The sequence below is a fragment of the Eupeodes corollae genome, chromosome 3 (genome assembly GCF_945859685.1).
Source record: "Eupeodes corollae chromosome 3, idEupCoro1.1, whole genome shotgun sequence".
Taxonomy (NCBI): Eukaryota; Metazoa; Arthropoda; class Insecta; order Diptera; family Syrphidae; genus Eupeodes; species Eupeodes corollae.
In genome coordinates this window covers 17,453,377-17,475,247 of record NC_079149.1, presented here as the reverse complement: position 1 = coordinate 17,475,247, position 21,871 = coordinate 17,453,377, and the positions used below count along the sequence as shown (strand labels likewise).

The window sequence follows — 21,871 nt, the reverse complement described above, 5'->3', positions numbered from 1 at the left end:
TTTAAAATTGCTTGGAAAAGTTTCAATTGTTGTTTTTTGGTTTAACAGGTAAGAATGTTAGACTAAGTTGACATTTGTCATTAGTAAGATTTGACAATTTATCATGAATCGTTTAATACCAAAACAGAGCTTTCAAATTATGGAATTTTATTTTGGAAAAATAAATCTGTCTTCGAAGTTGAAGATCAATTCTTTCATTTTACAGAGACAATTCTCAAGACATTACCGAATCACCATAACATTCATTGACATTGATTGATTTCTGTGGTCCATAAAATGAAGAAATGAGGAGCTGATGTAAAGGTAAATGGTAAGCTCTATTAAACCATTCTGATGCATATTTTATTTCCAAAAATGAATGACTTCAAAATCAATGACATTTCGTTGCAATAAAACGGCGTAATTTTTCATCAATTTGGTGGAAACTTCTCGTAACTTAACACCTCTCGTCTTCTTTTTATGCGGATTTGTTAAGTCGTTGGCTTATGCCAAAATACCAGTTAATCGAAAAAAATTAGAAGCAGGAGCCTATTTAAAAGCCAATATTGACATCCTGCGACTTAAAATAAAAATTGCGACTCATCGAATAGACGGAAACACGACGGAAATATGTTAAAAATCATAATTACAAAATAAATTATTTACAAGATAAAAATGTTTAAAATTTATTAGAAAATGCGTGCTTTTGGTATTGATGAATCTCTTCTTTGTTTTGTTATAGATTACCTTTCAGACCGTTCAATTCAAGTACTATTGGAGGTGGTTAAATTTATATCCAAATAAAAAACTCTGGTGTGCCATAGGGCTCTGTTTTGTCGCCGACACTCTTCTTTATTCTTATAAATGATCTCTTTCCTGAAACTTTTAACCCACTAAATTGTTTCGCTAATGACAGTACCCTCAGCTTTTTATATTCGTTTTTAGATTTTCATCCTTGTTCCTCGGATGTGGACTACCAACTGCAGCTTATCATAAAGCTCATTACATTCTGATTTTGGCAGCATAGTACAATGGGGAATCAAAAACCGTGTAGAATTTAATGCTTGAAAAACTCAATGCTGTCTACTTTCGCAAAAGCATAACAGCTGTCAGTCCTAGATATGGGCATTACAAACCACTTGTTTTCGAGTCATCACATATCGCCAAAAATGCTACTAAGTGTTTAGGTTTTTTTCCGAAGATGCAAGAAGTTTTTTACCCCTTCTATTCTGGCTATAATTTATAAAGCCTATATTCGTCCAAAACTTGAGTACAATTCCCATATTTGGGCAGGTGCTCCTAAAACCCTCTTGCGAGGAAATTGACAAATTCTCCAAGAGTAATTCTTGTCATGAAAATGTGTTTTCTCAAATTAGCCGTTCGTATTTGGCATATAAACTGTAGGTCCCCTCCATTCCTGACAACATTACTCGCACACAGGAATGGTTGAGAGTTGTAAGTCACTAGGCCCTAGTTCTCAACGGACTGTTGCGCCACCCATTCTATTTATTCCTCCCCTTAAACAACTCAACCGTAATACCCGAAAAGCTAGGAATGCCCAGCAGTTTACCCTTGAGTCCAATTTCGGACGGACTGTTTAGTACAGAGATTATTTTTTTAGCCACACTACACGGATGTGGAATACTTTACCAGGCTCAATATTTTCCACTCATTACAATGTGCAGAAATTCAAACCAATGAATATCGGTTTCTCCTTTCTAATCCTTTCCTCCTAAATAACAACACATCATAGATTTTTTGTATATTATGCGCGCACTAAAGGGGTAATAAATACCCTTATAATGTTTAAACACAATTCGAGCAGTATAAAAAAATCTGTCATGTGTTGTTATTTAAATATTTTTAGTTCTCAAGCTTTAAAAAATAAGGACCGCATGAGTTATTTTCTTGGGTTTATTGTACTCTTAAGAGTCCCAATTTCAAAGTTTCACATAAAATAATGTGTTTTGAATCCCTAACACCTCCTTAAATTTTAACTCAAATAATAAAGTCGAAATTGTTAAATAGGCTTCTGGTTTAAAGGAAGATGATTGGGTTTTCGATCAAAAAATCTTTCTTCTTGTGCGGTAATAATAAAGGTTCTTTGTAATTTTTTCTGAACTTAAAAGAATTGTTCCCAAAGTTGTCGTGTTTTTATATTTACAAACAAACCAAGAAAAGCCTTAACAATACTCGTATAAAAATTCCTTTTGTCACAAATCTCAATTGTTTCAGATTTATACGTGCTATACGGCACGTAAACAATAATTCCTTATGTCCATTGTTAACAACAAAAAATCCATGAAAAATTAAAATTGAGCCTCACAATTAAAATCCATAAGAATTCTTAATTCAAGAAAAGCTACATAATTATAATTTTCATCACGTTTCTGAAAATCTTTGTTATATAATTCTATATGATTATTATTGTTATTGATTATAATTCAAAGCAATTATATTTATATTTTTGAAGAAGAAATCAATGGTATATTGCCCTCGAAAACTGAGTTGGTCATCCGTCAAAAATGCACAAAATATATCATTATCAAATCATCGAACTTTTTTCTTGTGAAGAAAATGAAAATATATGTAGGTTCACAAACTATAAGTTATTTGCTTGAAATCATGCTTAAACTATACTATGGCTTGACTGTAATAAAAGTTAACAAAAAGGTTAACATTGTAAACAATATGAATAGACATTGTTTACAAACCGCTTCATAACATGCTTTACATCGATGGTATTCTCTATACACTCTTCGCGTCTTTCTCTCCTAATTCGATTTCAATTTCTTTACCATCCATCTTTATAACGACTGCTTTTCCATAAAATAATAATAATATCATAATTTTTATTTTATACGATTTCCTCGTGGTTAATTTGCATGATAATCAAATTAATGAATGAACGTGTTGTTATTTATATATAAAATTTAAAATATTTATGTGAACAAAAAGAGAATCAAAATTAATAATAGTGCTTGAGGCTATAAGCAACTGTAGAGAGGTGCCAGATATAACTTTTTACTTGCCATACAAATATTAGAAACAATAAGTCAAGTTTGGCATTCGTAGAGAAAAATCAAACAAAAACAATAAAATGGATACAAAAGTAAAAAGTTAGCATCTTTATTTGAATTGTATTCCATTTTACAAAATTTTCAATTAAATTTCCAAGACCTATATTTTAAAATGTTCTTGACTTATTTAGCCATCAGAGGTTTTGAGAGAAAAAAAAAAGTTGCAAAAGTTTATTATGACAATAGAAATATTCTCAATGTATTTCTAAAGATTTTATTGTAATAAAAATTCTCTTAGAAGCTCCACTAATTCGATTTTTATCGATTTAAAATCATCCCTAGTGATTTTTCATTTGAGTTTTGTATTTTCTTATCGCAATATATTGTCATGAATTGCTTGTTGAAAAAAGTGTCTTTACTTCTTTTGTCGACAATTTTGCAAACTTGGTACACAACATTTTTGAACAGATATTAATTTAATATAATGAAAACAGATACAAACATCGTCTCCTCAAAAACAAAGTGACAAAAGTCAAAAACTTTTATGAACCTTAGGAAGTTGTTACCCGTGTTTTGTTGGAAAATCTATCAATAGTATAGTAGGATTTTACACGAATAACAAAAACAATATCAGCAGTATGAATACTAAGGAAAAAAGTTAAAGAAGATTCTTACTACGGATGGGTTTTTGACATTTATACGAGTGTTGAATGGATCTTTTGTGATTTCGTTTTCAAATGTTGGTACGATTGATATTGCATTCGTATCTCAATGGCTGTGTTCGTTGAGTAGTTGTGCAATTAGAATCATGTGCTTTCCATTGGAGAATAAAATCAATTTGTTACTGTTGATATTATTTAGTTTTGTTAATGAAAATGGACTAACTGGGCTTATTTTTCAAGAGAACACAATAGAAAAGATAATTAAGTCTTGCTATAATTTCACCAAAAGTTTATCTCAGTTTAGATTAAATAAAACTTTTTGGTGTTTCCACCACACAAGACCATTTAAAAATGATTAAGTTTGACAGCACTTTCTTAAATACAAATGGTGTTTCGACGTTTCTTATGAAGTGCAAGTGTGATAGTTTGATTCGTGTTAAACAATGAAGAACTGATTAGTTCAGAACCATATAAGAATATGCTACCTACTCCATGTGCATTTTTTTGTCTTTTTTAAAACAAAACTATATTTTTTCGTACACAAACAAGCAAATAAACAGAACATAATGCATTATCTGTAAAACCAATTTTAACCAGTTTTAACTCGACTCCGATTCCCGACCGGAATCGAGGCGAATCAAGCCCATTTCACCTCGATTCAGGTATATAAACAATTTAGGCTTGAAGCTCGCTTCAACACTACATGTAAATGTAGTAGTCTACGAACAAACCCCCTTCTTGAAGTTTTTATTTTATGTCAAATTGTTTGGTTAAAACTTTGAAATCGACTATCACATTACACAGGAGTATTTTCTTGATTTTGAATTTCGCTATTTTTGTTTGGAATTTGTTGATAAATTATTCTGGCAAATATTCAATTGTATCAACTTTCAAATATAAAACCAGACTACTGCGGATCGTTTTTTGGCAATTACAAACTGTACTATATATGAAATACCAAAAAACACGGCTATTGTTATCGGTCCGATTTGTCGAATTGAAAATTTTGACATTTCTCGACGTTTCAATGTCCATAAAGTCTAAATACAAGATGTGCATGTGTATGTACGGTCGGGGAGTTTTTTTTTTCTCCCATATTACAAGAGCCAGCAGAGATATCGACTTCAAATAAATTTTGTCATACCTTCAGATAATAATGCAGTGAGATGCAAAACGGGCTCAGAAGAAAATTGCGGCGGTGGTTTTTTAACACAGCAGTTTAAAAAAAAAGGTGAAAAATATGACGCTAGAGACTTGAATTAAATTTTATATTATATATTGTAAAGTGATACCAAATCAGTTTATTTTTGGAAAAAAGTCCACTTAACAGTTTTTTATAAATCAAAAAAACTGAAAAAATTTGTCACCTTGAAAATTTTATGAATGAAAAATGATTTCATCTCCAAAACAATTTTGTGCAAAAAAAATAAAGTTTTTAAAATCTGGTAAAATTTTGAGAAAAATTTATAGTTTTTTAATAAAAAATAAACACCTAAAAAAACATTACTCAAAGTTTTTAAAAATTGAATTTCAACTCAAATATCTTTTCAAAAACTTGTGATTATGGCTTCAAACTTATTTTATCTTTTATCTTATAAGAAATATTGCTTTCAACATTCGGTAATATTTTGAAAAAAAAAAAACAATTGATAGTTTTGTTTTTACAAAAAATAAAAACTTAAATGAAAATTTAACAAAAGTTGGTAAAAATTGAATTTCGACTCAAATATCTTTCCAAAACTTTGAGATATTGGCCTTAAACTGCTTTAATCTTTAAAAAATTATTGTTGTCAACATTCAGTAAAATTTCGAGAATAATTGACAGTCTTTTTACTAAAAATAAAAACCTAAAAAAAAAAAACAATACAGAACATGGGAACAAATTTACTTTCGACTCGAATAGCTTTTAAAAAAATAAAAATATTGTCTTCAAACTTTTTTATTTAACAATAAAATATTGCTTTTATTCATTTAGTTTGTTAAAATTTCAGAAATGCTATTAAAATTGGTAAAAATTTGTTTCCGACTAAAAATCTATTTAACAAAATTAGATTTTTAAACAAAACCTTTTCTTTATATGAAAAATGTTGTTATTAATTTTAAAGAATAATTCAACTGACAACTTTTCTAACCCAACACGAAAACCTACAAACTTTTAAGCAAGACAAATCGAAAGACGGGATGGGGAGTTATCAGTGTGGTTCGCATGACATTCTCTTTTTATAAATTGTGACGTGATACAAAACTAATACATTTTTAAAAAAAAATTAACATACGGATTCTTATAAAAATACAAAACATACTGTAGAAAAAACAAATGTTACCTCGAATATTTTAAGCACAAAAAATGATTATATCTCAAAAATAATTGTATGCAACGGAAAATAACGTTTGTGTAAATAAAATTTTGAAAAAAATCGAATTGAAAGTTTTTTATAAAAAATAAAAACCAAAACTAAAAGTTTGTAAAAATAGATTTTCGACTCAAATATATTTTCAAAAATTTTGAAATATTGACCTGAAACAAATTTCATCTTATAGAAAAGATTGTTTTCGGCATTCAGTAATTTTTTTCTAAAAATCTAACTGGCAGTTTTTTCATAAAAAAAATAGATTCCACAAAAAACAGAACGCAACATTTGTAAAACATGATATTGAATTCTTGAAACTTATGAATAAATGAAGTTACTCCTTTCAAAATGATCTCTTTGTGTGCTTTTTTTTGGGTTTTGTATTTCTTTTTTTGGGTTTGACTAAAAATCTAGTTAACAAAAATAGATTTAACAAAAAACTGATAACAAATGGTTTTCAAATCAAGTGTTAGGAGAACCAAGAAACATTTTGACCTCAAACTATTTATTTATTAAAGTTTTAAGCAATGCAAATCGATGGGAAGCTACAGTGTAGCATCTCAGCCTCTTTTTTATTTTAAAATTTGATCTTTATGTTATTAAATTAAATGTTTATTTATTTATTCAGCTTAATACAAGCTATCATAACTAAACTTAACATAACACTATTTATATAAAATAATTTGTTTCATAAATACTTTTTGAGGTATTAGTTTTTAAAACAATAATTCAGTGCTCAAAAGGTAAAAGCTCTTAAGTGTATTTTTATAGTTTTTTTAGAGAGTGGATATTTAACTCGCAATTTTTGTTTAAAAATTGCCTCTATAAATACAATTATATAAATAGTAAAATTAAATTTTGATTCGTAAAGCATTTATTAATGTTTTTTTTTGACTTAAGTGCTTTTACCAAAACAAATTTGTCAGTTTTTCATTTACTATGTTCTTAGGTCGTTTAAATTGTTATTGTGTTTTTATTGGCATTCCTTTCTTTTGAAGCAAATATGATATAACATATTGAGTCAATATAAGAAATGTAAATGTAAGTAAGAAAAGTTGTGTGGTAAATATCTTGAGTTGAAATAAGCGATTTTACTTATTTTTGTAAAATTTTTTGATTTTTTGATAATATCGAATAAAAAGTAAGTTAAATATTTTACCAAAATAATTGTTTGTCTATTTATCTGATAAATAAAATTAATTGATTCATAAAACGAATTATACCCTACTTATGTGTATTGTTTTACCTCTTGCAAAACCCTACGAATTAAATTTAAGCTATTTTATAAAAGATTATAAATTTACTGTTTGAAAGGATTTATTAAGGAAGGTAAAAAAGAAAAAATGTTTTCAGTTTGGGCCTTCATATTTATAAAATGAAGGCCCACGATTTAAAAAATCGATGTTTTCGACGTTTTACATTTCTTAAACTTCTGTAACTTCTAAACATTTGGTTGATAAGTAAAAGTTACATTGCCTGCTCTACAAAAATTAGGTGAACACTTTTAAGAAGAATTTGCCTTTCAAAAGTTACAATTTGAAAGCGGAAATTTTTGAAAAAAAAACCTTTAATAAATTTGTATGATCACATCAGATTTGTTGCTATTTTTCGCCATTTGCTTATGACAATGTTTTCCATGTCTTAACTTATCTTAAACGATACGCGAGATATTCCGAAGTATTCATAAATTGTCTATCTATTTTGACTACCCATTACATAAATAAATCATCAATAATTTGTTTTTATTATTAAGTACCTTACTAATTCGTTTTGTTTTTTTTTTTTAATTTAATTTTAGAGGACACAATATAACATTTCTAAGCGGATTTCCAGCAGATTTCTCTATAAATGGACTGCATGAGATAACTCCATCTGGTCTAGTAGAATATATACATAACTACACAAACTGGGATCTATTGGGTGCTAGAATGTCTGGAGAAATGCCAATATCAATTTGGGATGGTATTCGTTATGCATTTCAGGTAAGTTGTATTACAAGTTAATTTTAAAATTGATTTGTGTTTCGCTTAAGCAGCAAAAATATCTATATTTAAGTATACAATTAACATTTAAACATTTTGCATAATGTAAAATACATACTTATTTTTGTTCATATAGAAGATTTATGTGTTTTAAAGGGGTTTGGTTTTGGTGTAATTAAAATTGTTAAACACGGATCCACTATATTGAATTTGAGTGATAATAAATCATCAGAAATAATGAATTTGTCCTCAGGCGTGTTTTTTTCTAAAGTGTCATTAAATAGTTGAAAAATTATCATGAAATTAAATCTTGATTTGTTTTTAAAGATGTTGATGTGTTTAAAATGATTGTTATTTTTATTTCAGACATTTTAATATAAACAAAAGTATAATAGTGATTTATTTTGTTTTGGTACATTGTTATTGTATATTGTCTAAAAAGACACTTCAGAACTGAAATTGAAATAATGATGATCAATATAATAATTTATGCCCACAAGCATTTTAATTAAAATGTTGTTTAATTTTGGTTTTGATTTTTTTAATTCCTATGATGTCTTCATTTTAAATCTATGCATGTAATTAAATCTAAAGGTATTAAAGTTACAAACCATTTTTTAAGTACTTTGTATTGATGCTGCCCCGAGACTTAATTATCAATATGTCCATAAAATATTTAATATTCTTTTATGATTTCGTTTAAATAACTATTAAAATTTGTTTGCTTAATTTTTTTTGTTGAGTAGAACTGCGATGCACAATAAGTACACTGTGAATTTTACCTTAATAAACATTTGTAAGATATTTTCGTAAATAGGCTCCAAAAGGTAAAATAAGACAGTTAGCTTTGTGGCGCCTGTTTACATCAATTAAGATGTTAATAGCTTATTCATTTTCCTTTAAAAAAAAGGGTGAAAATCTATAGAATAATATTTGTAATTTTCATAATAAAGGGATAGACCGAACAAGAAAGTTCTTACATCAACTCTTTTGTTTTGATTTTCTTCATGGTAAAACAACGTCTAGCTTTGAGATTACAGTTCACTTATAACTTCTCATATGAAATTAATATAATCGGTCCGATTCGTCGAATTGAAGTTTTGACATTTTTCGACGTATGAAGGTCCTTAGAATCTAAACAAATATTTTTAGAGAGATGTCTGTCGGTGCGTGCGTACATACATATATAATAACCCAGAATGAGTCAAAAATTACTTTCAACAAAACTAAGTAGGTGTTTTTTTTACCGTAGCAATTTAAAGAAAATGAAAAACTAATAATAAAATAATAAAAAATGCGATACCAAAAAATCAATTAAGAAAATTAATTTATCTCCAAAAAAATTATTTTAAATACCTTTTTTGACATCTGGGAAAATTTTGAGTTAAAACCAAATGACAGTTTTTTTTTTACAAAAAATAAAAACCTAAAAAAAACATTACTAAAAGTTAGTAAAAATTAATTTTCGACTTAAATATCTTTTTTTTAAATTAAAGATATTGCCTTCAAATTAATTTAATCTTATAGAATACTGTTTTCGATATTCAGTAAAGTTTTTCTAAAAATCCAACAGTAAAATCTACAAAAAATAGTACGTGATATTGGTAAAATTGTATGTTCGATTCTCGATATCTTGTGAATAAATGTGTAGAATACCAGAGTTATGAAAGAAGATGTCCAGATATTAAATAAAACGACCACGCTAAATAAATTTCAAGTAACAAGCATATTAAAGAGTAAAAAATGTTACAGGAAATTCATTTTGTATTTAAGTTTAAGTGCATTTAGAATTAACATTAGATTATTTATGTAAGGGAAGTTGAGTGTTATAAGTGTTGACACTTATTATTATATTTAACAAAATGATGGTATTGACTTCAGAATAATTTCAATTTGTGCAAAATTTTGTTAGAAAATCCAATTTGTATTTTTTGTATAAGAAATAAAAACTTTCAAGAAATGCTACTAAAATTTGTAAAAATTTCGTTTACAAAAATATATTTTAAAATCAAATATTTTTGGTATTTTTTTAGAAAAAAAATGCAACAAAAAACTAATAACAAATGGTGTTCGACTCAAGTATTAGGAGAACAAAGAATGATATAGACTTTAAATTATTTATTTCACACAAAATATTGTCATGAATGTTTTGTTAGCATCTTAAGACTCACTTAAACGAGGGGAAATAGACCACCCTTTACATCGAAAATGTATTAAGTCCCTCTAGCTTAAACCGTTTTTATATGTTGGGGCCAAAGTTATCGTACTCTCCCCAAAAGTAATATAAGGCAATACTTTTCGGAGCCTACGAAAACTAATATCAAAAAAACTTATTCATTGCTAAAATAAAATTAAAATTTGGTACGAAGACATAGAATACTTTTTATAATTTTATTAATAAAGAGATAAACCGAATCAACCCTTTTGTTTCGATTTTCTTTATGGCAAAACAACTTCAACTATGAAACCAACTACCCGGGACCATGCAACCGTTGTTCTTGTAAGAGCTCGAGAACTTTAAATAATAACAAGACCGAAATATTTTAGGAATATATTTTTTTGTTGTCATAATTTAAATATTCATAAATTCACATTTATTCATTAATCTTCTAAATATTATTTGCTATATAAGTAAGTAATTCATTTATTTATAAATATTTTAACCCAGTTTGAAAAAAAATAACAAATTTTATAAAGCTTTGGCATAGCCGTCTTTGGTGTCTTAAAACTGAGAAAATAATTATAAAATGAAAGCAGTCTTCTTTTGCTTTCATGTTGCATATGGTACAGAATTGCTGGAAATTTCCGTTGTATGGACTGCCATTTATTGTTATGAGCTCACATCAGCATTTGAATATTAACGACATTTCTTCGTGTTTTTGAAGTATCTTCTAAAGCGGCTCCTTTAGTTGAGCCAAATTATTCAAATCTAATTGGATACCTTTTTCACAGCAATTGTCAATATTTTGCAATTTTGCAACCACTAGTCCTTATTCCGCATTTGTCACTTTATAGATGTAGTCGGCTGCATCTTAAGGGTGTTGGTAAACAGTTTTACAACCCCTGATTAAAAGTGTTTTAATGAAATTTCTTTGGAGCGTTTCTACTGCTTCAAATTAATACGTTCCCAAAACTTGTGCCAACAAAGAGATGTTTTAACAACACATTCGAATATTTAGTTGACAGCAATACATTTTGGTTTAAGAAAATATTCCTCCATGTCATATTCAGCAAGCTTTTTGAAGACTTCGCCTTTTCATTTTGATGATTTTTGAAATCCATCCTTTTATTAAACTTCACTCCTAAATATTTGTAATCTTTAGTGATTTCAAGATGATGGCCATTGAAGAACTATCCTTCCCTAACCAAACTATGAGAAGATCTTTTGTAAATATCATGATTTTAGATTTTTTCAATATTTATTGCAAGTTGCAGTATGTTCACAACCGATTTATCATAAGCTGCAAACTTGCTGGTGACTCTGAAAGGATCACTAGATCATCTGCATACATTCATTAGAACAATGATTGAAGTACCAGCTATCCGAATACCACCAACAGCAAAGCACTCAGAGGGCTACCTTGTTTAACACCAGCATTAGTATCAAACCATTCTAAGATCGTAGACCCATCCCAAACCGCTACTTCTTTACCAGTATGCATATTCCTTAATACATTTAAAATTTTTGAGGAAATTCCGAGTTGAGAGAGTTTAAAAAAGTGCATTACTGTTCATGAGGTTGAATTTGAATTCCCTACCATTTGATCTACCGCTATTCATGAATCTTTCTCGTAATACATCTAAAATCAGTCTTATTTGTCACTACTTTTCCCAAAAAATCTGTCAGTTTGTAAGCCTTTTTCAGGTTTTTAAAGATTCACAATGAACTGTCAAAACTGTACAGAAATGATACATTTTTGAATGCTCAAATTAGCGGCGTTAAGATATTACATAAATATTAAGCGAAATCAATTAAATACTCATCGAAAAGTTTGGGGTAAGAACTAAATTGAACAAGCTTAATATTTAAAATTTGAACGCGGATATTTCGTATATTCAAATATGTATCATGAAAACAGCCGCAAAAACCTTAGAAGTTATATGTACAGAAATATCGAAACTATTGACATTCCCAATTATTAAATACTAGCGGACCGTCCCGGCTTCACACGGGTAAACATAAATAGGTACAGATATGCATGCTAATTAAAACGACCATAAATCAATTAATTAGAAAAAATTGTATGCTTATCTTAAAGCCTTCCTGTACACTACGTTGGATGTGGTGTTTGTAGGTGGCAACAAAACGTATTGATTTTCAAGAGAGCCTACTCGAGAAAGTGCCACATACAATTGCCCGTGGGAAAAGCGCTCTTTCCTCAAGTCGATACCAACTACGGAAAAAGTTTGTCCCTGGGATTTATTTATTGTTAAGTCAAAGGATATTTTTAAAGGGAACTGTAATCTTTTAAAAGCTGACCGGCCGCGGGACCCGTAATGATACTTGCTACAATTACATTATCTTTTAATTCTTTGATCAATAGTCTTGTACCATTATACATATTGGGAAGGCTTAAATTTCTGAAAAGCATATCAGGCGTACCTATTTTTAAGTGTGATTCGTAATGTGTTAAAAAAAAACTCTAAATATTCAATGTCGCTTGCGTCCACTGCATAAGGAGCCGACTGCACGAATAAGCCTAGTTCATAATGACTGAATCACAAACACACTTCAGATTCGGCTTCACCTGACGTTTACGAGTTCTGCATAGGAAATCAATGCATGGTATCACAATGGAGCTTCGACTTCACGTTTCGTTTGACAATCGTAAGGAAAAGAACGTAATGTAACGTAATGTGAAAAATGTCAAAAAACAAAATATTTGCTCTTTCGATTGATGAAATAATAGAAATGTCATTCCAAGCAACCTCAAAGCAGGCCCACCGTAACGCAAACGAAGCCGAAGCTGAAGCGTGTTTGTGATTCAGCCATTACTATTGTAAAATTAAAAAAGAAAAGATTTCATGGAAAGAATCTGGAAAATATATAGTATATTTATATATTTACTAGCAGCCCGGCTTCACACGGGTAGACATAAAAAGGTACAGATATTTAAGTTGTAAGCATATGCTAATTAAAACAACCATTAATCACTAAATTATAAAAAAAATGTATGCTTATCTTAAAGCCTCTCTATACACTACGTTGGCTGTGGTATTTGTAGGTGGCAACAAAAAGTATTGATTTTCAGAAGATCTTACTCGAGAAAGTGCATGTGGGAAAAGCACTCTTTCCTTAAGTCGATAACAACTATGGAAAAAGTTTGTCCCTGGGACAAACATTATTTGAACGGCCGGTACATAAGTACATCAGAAGCAGTTTGGAGTGTATTAGAGTTGTACCTATTTATGTATAACCGTGTGAAGCCAGGACGGGCCGCTAGTGTATATATAGATATACAATTTACATAGAAATTTTTTATTTTTTTCGAATTCCAACGTGGCGCCATCTATAAGAAGTTCACGATAGATTGTCCGACAGTTTTCTGTAAACAAAATCTGATTTTAGCGCCATCTGTTGAGACTTTTGAAACTTACGATTAATAGCAAACATCAACATTAACATTCAGTTTATTGTTAATTATAAACTATTAAGACCATTAATGGAAATATAAACTTTCCTATATCTCAAGTCGAACCAAATTACACATAAAATGCCAACCTTAATCGAAATCGGTTGACTTGGTGAAGAGTTCACTGGGAGCATACATATGACACTGGATTTTTATATATTAAGATATAATGAAGTCTTGACATTTTACTTCCGGAATAAACTTTAGCGGTTAATCCTTTTCTGCCAAGAAATTAACTATAAATATACCTGAAGTAAATGTTGTTAATGATTGCGCTACCAACCTTCACTTTTTATATTCATTGTATCCTGCTGAGAGAATATCCTTAACAAAGATGCAGTACAAAATATTTGACACGAGAACTTTAAAAGTAATTGGTTATTATGGTCCATTAAACTATTTATGCTATAATCACCCAAGGGCAACAACTTATCCTAAAGTAATGGTCATGTTAACCTTCTGCAGTTCAACAGCTTATAATCTTGATAAGTCTACTAGTCTTGATCACTTATGTATTTTTTGTTTATGTCCCTCAAAAATGATGATTGGTTTTTGGCTCGTCTCTTTTTATTTTGAAACTCCATATGTCTAAATTAAGCGTCAACCTCAAGTGCAGACAAAGCAACACACAAAAAAACTGACAGCTTTATAATTTACTGACCCGAATAATTACGCGCTATTCGTCCATGAATAGGGGTATTTACAAGTCACACTTCGACAAATTGCCAATTGTCTCGAATCATCTAACCATATTTCTATAACAAGTTTCTTCATCTCCAAATTGCGTTAGTTAGTACCTATCGTTAATGCTGCTACCAAAACCATCATCGATTATCAACACAACAACTGCCATCCAAGTGCCATTATACTCCAAGCTAGAGCTACCTAGTTTGACATTCTTCACGCGCGTATTGCGCGCCATTACACATTGCATGTTGATTGGTAAAGCAGCAGCGCTAGAGAGCTAGCGCAGCCCAGAGAAATAATAAACAAATTCAATATAATAATAATGCTCAGCTCAGCCCAAGCTCAGCTTTATATCAACGCTCTTTTAGAAAGCTGCATTTTATACTTTACACCGCTCGCGAGTTCAATAACGTTCATTGCGAAATGGGTCTTTGGCTAAAAAACCACCATAACCTGCACAATGCTCACTGTACCTACATAAGATATAGTCAAGATATGCAAGCTTAAACGCTGCGCTCTATAGGCGTATACAGAGTTGCCGGGCCGGTTGTTTATAGCTACGTATATCTATCAACACTATACTAAGACTGACTGAAAATCGGGTAGGGAGGGAATTTTCCATGAATACTTTTCATTTATGAAACACGAAACCAAAACCACACGCAAAAATATTTCATCCATTTTCGGAGTTGCGATGTTATTTCAATTATTTGATTTATTTTATTTGCAGTCTTGTGACGCAATGCTTGAAGATGCAGAAACCAAAGAGCTGATGAATCGTAACTTCGATTTGGCTATTCTGGACGGTGCTTTCCCAGAGTGTGCCCTTGGCATGGTGCGCCACTATAAGATTCCATTTATGTACATGAATACGGTTGGCTTCTATACGGGAAGTCTATCGGTTGCAGGAAACCCAGGATCCTACGCCATCACTCCGAACTTCTACACAGCCTTCACCGATAACATGAATCTGATTGAAAGAGCCGTCAATACTGCGATGCAGATATCTTTTACAATGATGCATAAGGTAAGCTCTTGGCTTTGTTACAGCATTTCATTTGGGTACCGGTATAAAAGAATGTCTCTTGTGTCATAATATTACAACTTTCTTTCTTTCTTTTCTTTCTATAAGCTTGTCATTGGATTGGTGCATAAGGTGCTGCAAGACCGTCTCGGACCGGACCATCCACATCCGTATGACATTTCAAAGAATGTTAGTTTCATTTTGCAGAACGGCCACACTGTGGTGTCCTACCCGCGAGCTTTGAATCCCAATATCGCCGAAGTTGCATGCATCCACTGCAAACCGGCTCGACCACTGCCAAAGGACTTGGAGGAATTCATAGCATCTGCGGGTGAATCTGGTTTCATTTATGTTTCCATGGGATCATCGGTGAAGGCATCCAATATGCCAGAATCACTACGTAGGCTGATGGTTAAGACATTCGCCCGTCTGCCTTATCATGTGCTATGGAAATGGGAAGGAAGTGCATCGGAGATGCATGATTTAACTCCAAATGTCAAGCTAAGTCGTTGGTTGCCACAGCAAGATATTTTGGGACATCGTAAGTTGCGAGCATTTGTCACACATGGTGGATTGTTGAGCATGTACGAGACGGTGTACCATGGAGTGCCTGTGGTGACAATGCCTGTATTCTGTGATCATGATGTCAACTCAGCCAAGGCGGAAGTTGATGGCTATGCTGTGAAATTAAATCTGGAAACTTTAACGGCCGATAAACTTTATAAGTCGATAATGAAGGTGGTACACGATCCGGCTTACCGACAAGCTGCAAGGTATGCAATAAATGTTTATTGGTTTTTTTTTATGCCATTTTTAGGTAACTTTGAATTCGTTAATAAAAGTTAAGACCTGGGGTTTTCATGCTTCAGATGTTTCGTCACTTACAGCTTGAAGAGCTTCAGCTAAAATTAAGGGGTTAGGTCACTCTGGAGGTTAAAAGAAATTACTTTTGGGGTATTTTTTTTAAGAAATACAAGAAAATAAATTGAGATTACAGAAACAGGATTTATTAAAAACAGAGGGTTATCCATTTTGTGGATTCAAAAGTAAACGTAAATAAAACACATATAATATATTTCATGATATTTCTTTTGTATTATAAAGTTTGAAACTTTTTGACACATATTGGGCGATCTCTCAGCCATAACTTAGCGAAAGTTGATTTTTAAGTCCTGAAGAGTTAAGGGTTTATCTACATAAACACAGTTTTTCACGTAGCCCCACAAAAAAAAGTCCAGTGGTGTCAAATGGTATGATGCTGGTTTCCAGTTGATATCGCATACCCTTTACTTTTTTATAAAGGTTGTATATTTTCTGGGCATTGAAGCTATAGGGTTTATAATAACCGTTTTAAGAATGTTACTCCGCTGCCTCTGAACTCCAGCGAATAGATCAATTATGTGCTTAAAATTGTTGCTCCCAATTATTCTCTTCACAGTTTCCTACAGGTTCTCTATAGGGTTTAGGTCTGGGGTATGGGCTGTGGCGCTTCGAGGCCTTCTTCTTACTGATGGCATAAAATCTTTCCACTGTTGATGATTCTACAAATAGTTGATTTTCGAATGGAATATTTCGTTGAAATTTCTTTTTATGATGCTCCTTTTTGAAAGCACTCAAAATTCTGGATTTTATTTTTTATATTTGTTTCCCGCCGTTTTGAAAAACAATGAATTTATCTCAAAAACCGTTTTATCGATCAAAGTCACAGCTAAAACTAACTAAACAAATCAAGCTACACGTATAAACTTACCAACCTCAAAATTAATCAGATTAACCGTTTAAAGCCGCGTATGACAGCATCTATAGGGAAGAGCTCTACCGAGCAATGTCTAGTTTTGGCATCCCTGTCAAACTTATCCGTTTGTGCAGAATGACGATGGAGAATGCACGCTGCTCTATCAAGGTCGGAAAAGATCTTACCGATGTATTTGATGTCAAAAAAGGTTTTAGACAAGGCGATGCACTGTTATGCGACTTCTTCAACATCGTTCTGGAAAGAATTGTGCAAAACTCAACCGTCAACACTAGAGGCACAATCTTCCAAAAATCCATCCAATTACTCGGATACGCAGATGATATTGACATAATTGGAAGATCAAAGCGTGATGTCAGTGCAGCGTTTTTGAGCATTGCGACGGAAGCGAAGAAGATGGGTTTAGTGGTCAATGAGGGCAAGACCAAGTATATGCACTATGCAGTCATCAACAAAGGACATTGAGCAACGACGTCTTGGACAAAACGTCACCATGGACAGCTATAACTTTGAGGTAGTTAAGGACTTTGTCTACCTAGGCAACACTATTAATGCAGACAACGACACCAGCGCTGAAATCAAACGAAGAATAACTCTTGCAAATCGCTGCTTCTTTGGACTTAGAAGGCAATTGAGAAGTAAAGTCCTCTCTCGAGCATGTAAAATCACCATCTATAAGACACTCATCATCCCGGTTCTCATTTATGGCGCTGAGGCCTGGACCCTGTCAAAGAAAGATGAGAGCGTCTTAGGATGCTTCGAGAGAAAAATTCTTCGGGTGATTTTTGGTCCCGTACGCATAGATGGAGAATGGAGGAGAAGATATAACGACGAACTGTACGGGCTGTACAGCGACACTGACCTAGTAAGCAGAATTAAAGTCCAACGGCTTAGATGGCTAGGTCATGTAGAGCGGATGGACATCAACGCTCCAGCCCGGAAGGTCTTCGAATCCAATCCCGAGGGACGGCGCAGTAGAGGAAGACCGCGACTCAGGTGGCGTACCCAGGTGGGAGAGGACCTCAACCAACTTGGCGTGCGAAACTGGAGACAGCTAGCTAGGGACCGAGCTGGCTGGAGACGCTTGTTGGTTGAGGCCCAGGTCCGCCCCGGACTGTAGCGCCACCTTAAGTAAGTAAGTAAGTAACCGTTTAAAAATGGGACGGAAAGAGAATTGGCCACTAGTTGGAAATTTTTTGCACAGATAAATTAACATTATTGTTTTTGTAAAAGCAGTACAAATAATTTTATTCAAACACACGAATGTTCGATTTTTTGATTGGTTGTGATAGTTGCAAAAGTTTTGCACAGTACTGTAAGTTCCAATCACATCTCCCGACTAATGGCTTTTTGTGGATGAAATGGCCTCTCTTAAATTTCTCAAGGATTCTCAGAAATTTCTTTTGCCATCCAACGCCTGTTTTTCAAGTTCCCATTCGACGTAAATACGACCGCGACGTTGTTAATAGCTGGCTTCAGTTGTTATCTGAGGTGGAATTTATATGGATGAAGGTGTAGATCCAAATGCAAAATACGCCAGTATGTGCCGTAAGACAGTCCTATTTCCTGAGAACGACGAGTAATCGACACATTCGGGTTTTCGGCAACACTTTCACTTAAGCAGCGATATTTTTTGTGGTACGAGCGAAATGATGATACACAGACCTTACAATATCTAAAAGCAATCGAGTCTTTTCAAATTTGTTCCCAATTTTGTCAATTGCTGGCTTAGTTGCAGCAGGTTTCAACAATTTGTATGCGTTATGCAACAGTTAAGCGATCCATTTTCGTAAATGTCAGACTTTCAACTGAACAAAAAATGGTTTAACAAATTAGTTTGACGAATTTCTAATTCCAGCCCTATACTTTTGAAACCGAAAAATGAATAACCCGTTTAAAATACAATGTCTCCATAGTAGTATAGGTCTTATAAACAAATATGACATATACTTTTTTAAGCCCGGTGCACGCTCGCAGGTTTCTGAAAGATTGCTTGTCAACGCACATCAATGGCGGATCCAGAAGCGGGGTAGTAGGGGTCATGAGCCAAAAAGCTTTTGCAAGAATTTAACGACATTTTCCAAAAAGTGGTTTGCTGTCAAAAACAACTAAAATTTTAGTTTCTCTCAATTTAGAATTTGTTAAATTATTTTCATTAAATTTGTTTCTAAGAAAAAGAGCAAATATTTAGGTTCTTAAAAAGAAAGCTTTAGTAAGTGATCGTCAAGTTGATAATATTTTTCTTTTAAATCCTGAACCTCGCCTTCGTCTCATAAATTCGTAAAAATTTCGAACTCAAGCTTGGCATTACGATGGTAGAAAAGTCAAAAAAAGGCATTTTTCATTTTTTCAATACGAAAATTCGAAACTTTCTCCTTAATATGGGTTCTTTCTACTAGAAAAAATATTTTGGTATTGATCTAGAATGGTACCCTTCATAAAAGTTTTCTGTTTGTAATTTAAAAAAAAATATTGATTCTTGTTAATAAAACTCGATATCTCAGAAAGGGTCACCATGTAAAATGTAAATTTATAAACACTTAACAAATGCATACAAAATTTAAAAATTGTGTAGTTAAAAATCAATTAAAAAAAAATCTATTGATTTTCCAAGAAAAAAAAATAAGCTAATCTAGTTTTTTTGAGAAATAAAATGACATTTAAATATTTGAACAGACTTTTTGGAAGACATTAGCAACCTAGCGACCCATTAAACTAATGGATAATTGAAAAACATTATGAACGTTTCATGTCTATTGATATAAAGGCTTCGAATCTCTTGGACTTTGATGTAAAAAGAAATTCTGAAACGTGCAATTTGTGAATGCCACACAAAAATTTACTCCCAACTTATTTGATTGCCTCAATTTGTTTTTATTTAATTTTTAAAGAAATTACCTCCTATATCCTTAAATTCAAGAACCAAAAATGTTTGTCTGTACATTTTTTAAGTTTTGTTGACTCCTTTAAGATCAAAATATTTTCTATCATCTACGAGTAAACTGACTGATAGCGGTAGTAATAATAGAAAATTAAATTCTAAAAAACTGCTTAAAAAAATCAAGACAATTCTTTATATCAGATCTTCTCTCATTTTCTGGGTTTTTGAATTTTCGCAGTGTTCTTGGCAATATTAGAAATGGAAACAACAAAAGTTTATATTATTTTTGAAAAAAACTACGTTTCACAACAATTTACGCCGAGTTACTCGCGTGCTTAAATAATGATAGTGTGCACCGGGACTAAGAGTCCACGGCTGCACTAACAGCGCCTGTTATTTTTCAATTATAATAACTTCATGGACATTTTTTTATGTAATAAATGCTATAGAAGTTCATACAATTTTGGTGATACAGTGATATTTGATCAAATGGCGCACTTCTAAAAAAGTTAAAAATGTTCCTACAAAATCGTAGTAATTTTAAAGAAAATATATTTATTAAAGATATATTGAAAAATTTCAAATCAATATCTTGATAATTATCTGAGTTATGAGTCCGGCCAACTAAAAAAATTTCAGTTTTAAAACAAGCACGTTTGAAGTTTTGATAATAGAAAACAAAATAATTTTGCAATACCTTTAATAGTTAAATTTAAAATCCGAGAAGGTACTTAATGCTTTCCCTGGTCAATAATTTAAAATTATAGGGTGACCTAACAATATTTTTAAATACTGAATTAAACAATATTATGCAGCGTATGATCTAATTCAGATTAATAATTGTAAAAATAGTTTGGATAGGACACTTGACTTAGTATTTGTTGATAAGGACCAATTTTTTTGCTTTAAATTTTCATTTCAAAATACTCAATTTCTTTAAACATACAACTAATAACTTATTTAAATTTAACTTTGCAAAAGCCAATTTTGTTGGCATAGCGAATTATTTCGATCGTTTAGTTTTGCCCAATGATTTTAATAATAATTTTTATTTATCTTACTTCTATAGTGATTTTCTAAGTACTCTTAAGGAAGCAATTGACATTTTTGTTCCTAAATCACAAATTAAAAATAACTCTAAGCCACCCTGGTACAATAAAAGACTCATAAATTTGAAAAATAAAAAGAACAAAGTTTATAAACTGTTGCGGGTTTTTTCGTCTGATGCCAATTTAAAAGTTGAATATATTGCTCTTGAAAAGAGCTTTAACTTGTTAGATAAATTTCTTTATAAAAACTATATGTGTTCAATGGAATCTAAACTTAAAAACAATAGCAAGTATTTTTGGACTTTTATTAAAAATAAAAAAAATAATAATGGAATTCCAAAGTGTATGGAGTATTTGTGATATACGTACACTGACCTATCTAACATTTGCAATAATTTTGCCAAATTTTTCAAATCTAATTATTTAGTTTCAAATAACAACAATGCTTTCTCTTTGGCACCATCTAATAATACGGTTAACATTGGTCAGTTAAGTTTTAACATAACTGAGGTTGAGAAAGTTTTATTGAGCTTGAATGACGATAAGAATGCTGGTCCAGACGAAATTCCTCCCATTATTTTAAAGAGTTGTGCGCCTTAACTGTCTCAAATACTTTGTTTTATTTTTAACAGATCACTTGAGAAAGGTGTATTTCTTTCCGAATGGAAAACATCTTTTATAACTCCTATCCATAAAAGTGGTCCAAAACAGGACATATCCAACTATCGCCCGATTTGCAAGTTATCCGTAATACCAAACATTTTTGAAAAAATTGTTTGCGATAAGCTTTCGTTTTTGTTAAAAGAGACTATATCCCCATTTCAACACGGATTTGTATCCGGTAGATCAA

The 21,871-nt window shown here is 31.5% G+C and overlaps 1 protein-coding gene across 2 annotated transcripts in view; it reads left to right on the top strand.

Moving 5' to 3' along the window:
- LOC129951904 (UDP-glucosyltransferase 2) overlaps positions 1–21,871 on the top strand; it is a 74,775-nt gene that overhangs the window by 51,274 nt on the left and 1,630 nt on the right. For both annotated transcript variants that reach the window (XM_056064262.1, XM_056064261.1), the window contains exons 3-5: positions 7,811–7,994; positions 15,045–15,341; positions 15,447–16,111. In XM_056064262.1, coding sequence (XP_055920237.1) covers positions 7,811–7,994; positions 15,045–15,341; positions 15,447–16,111 — 1,146 coding nt within the window. The remainder of the gene's footprint in view (positions 1–7,810; positions 7,995–15,044; positions 15,342–15,446; positions 16,112–21,871) is intronic.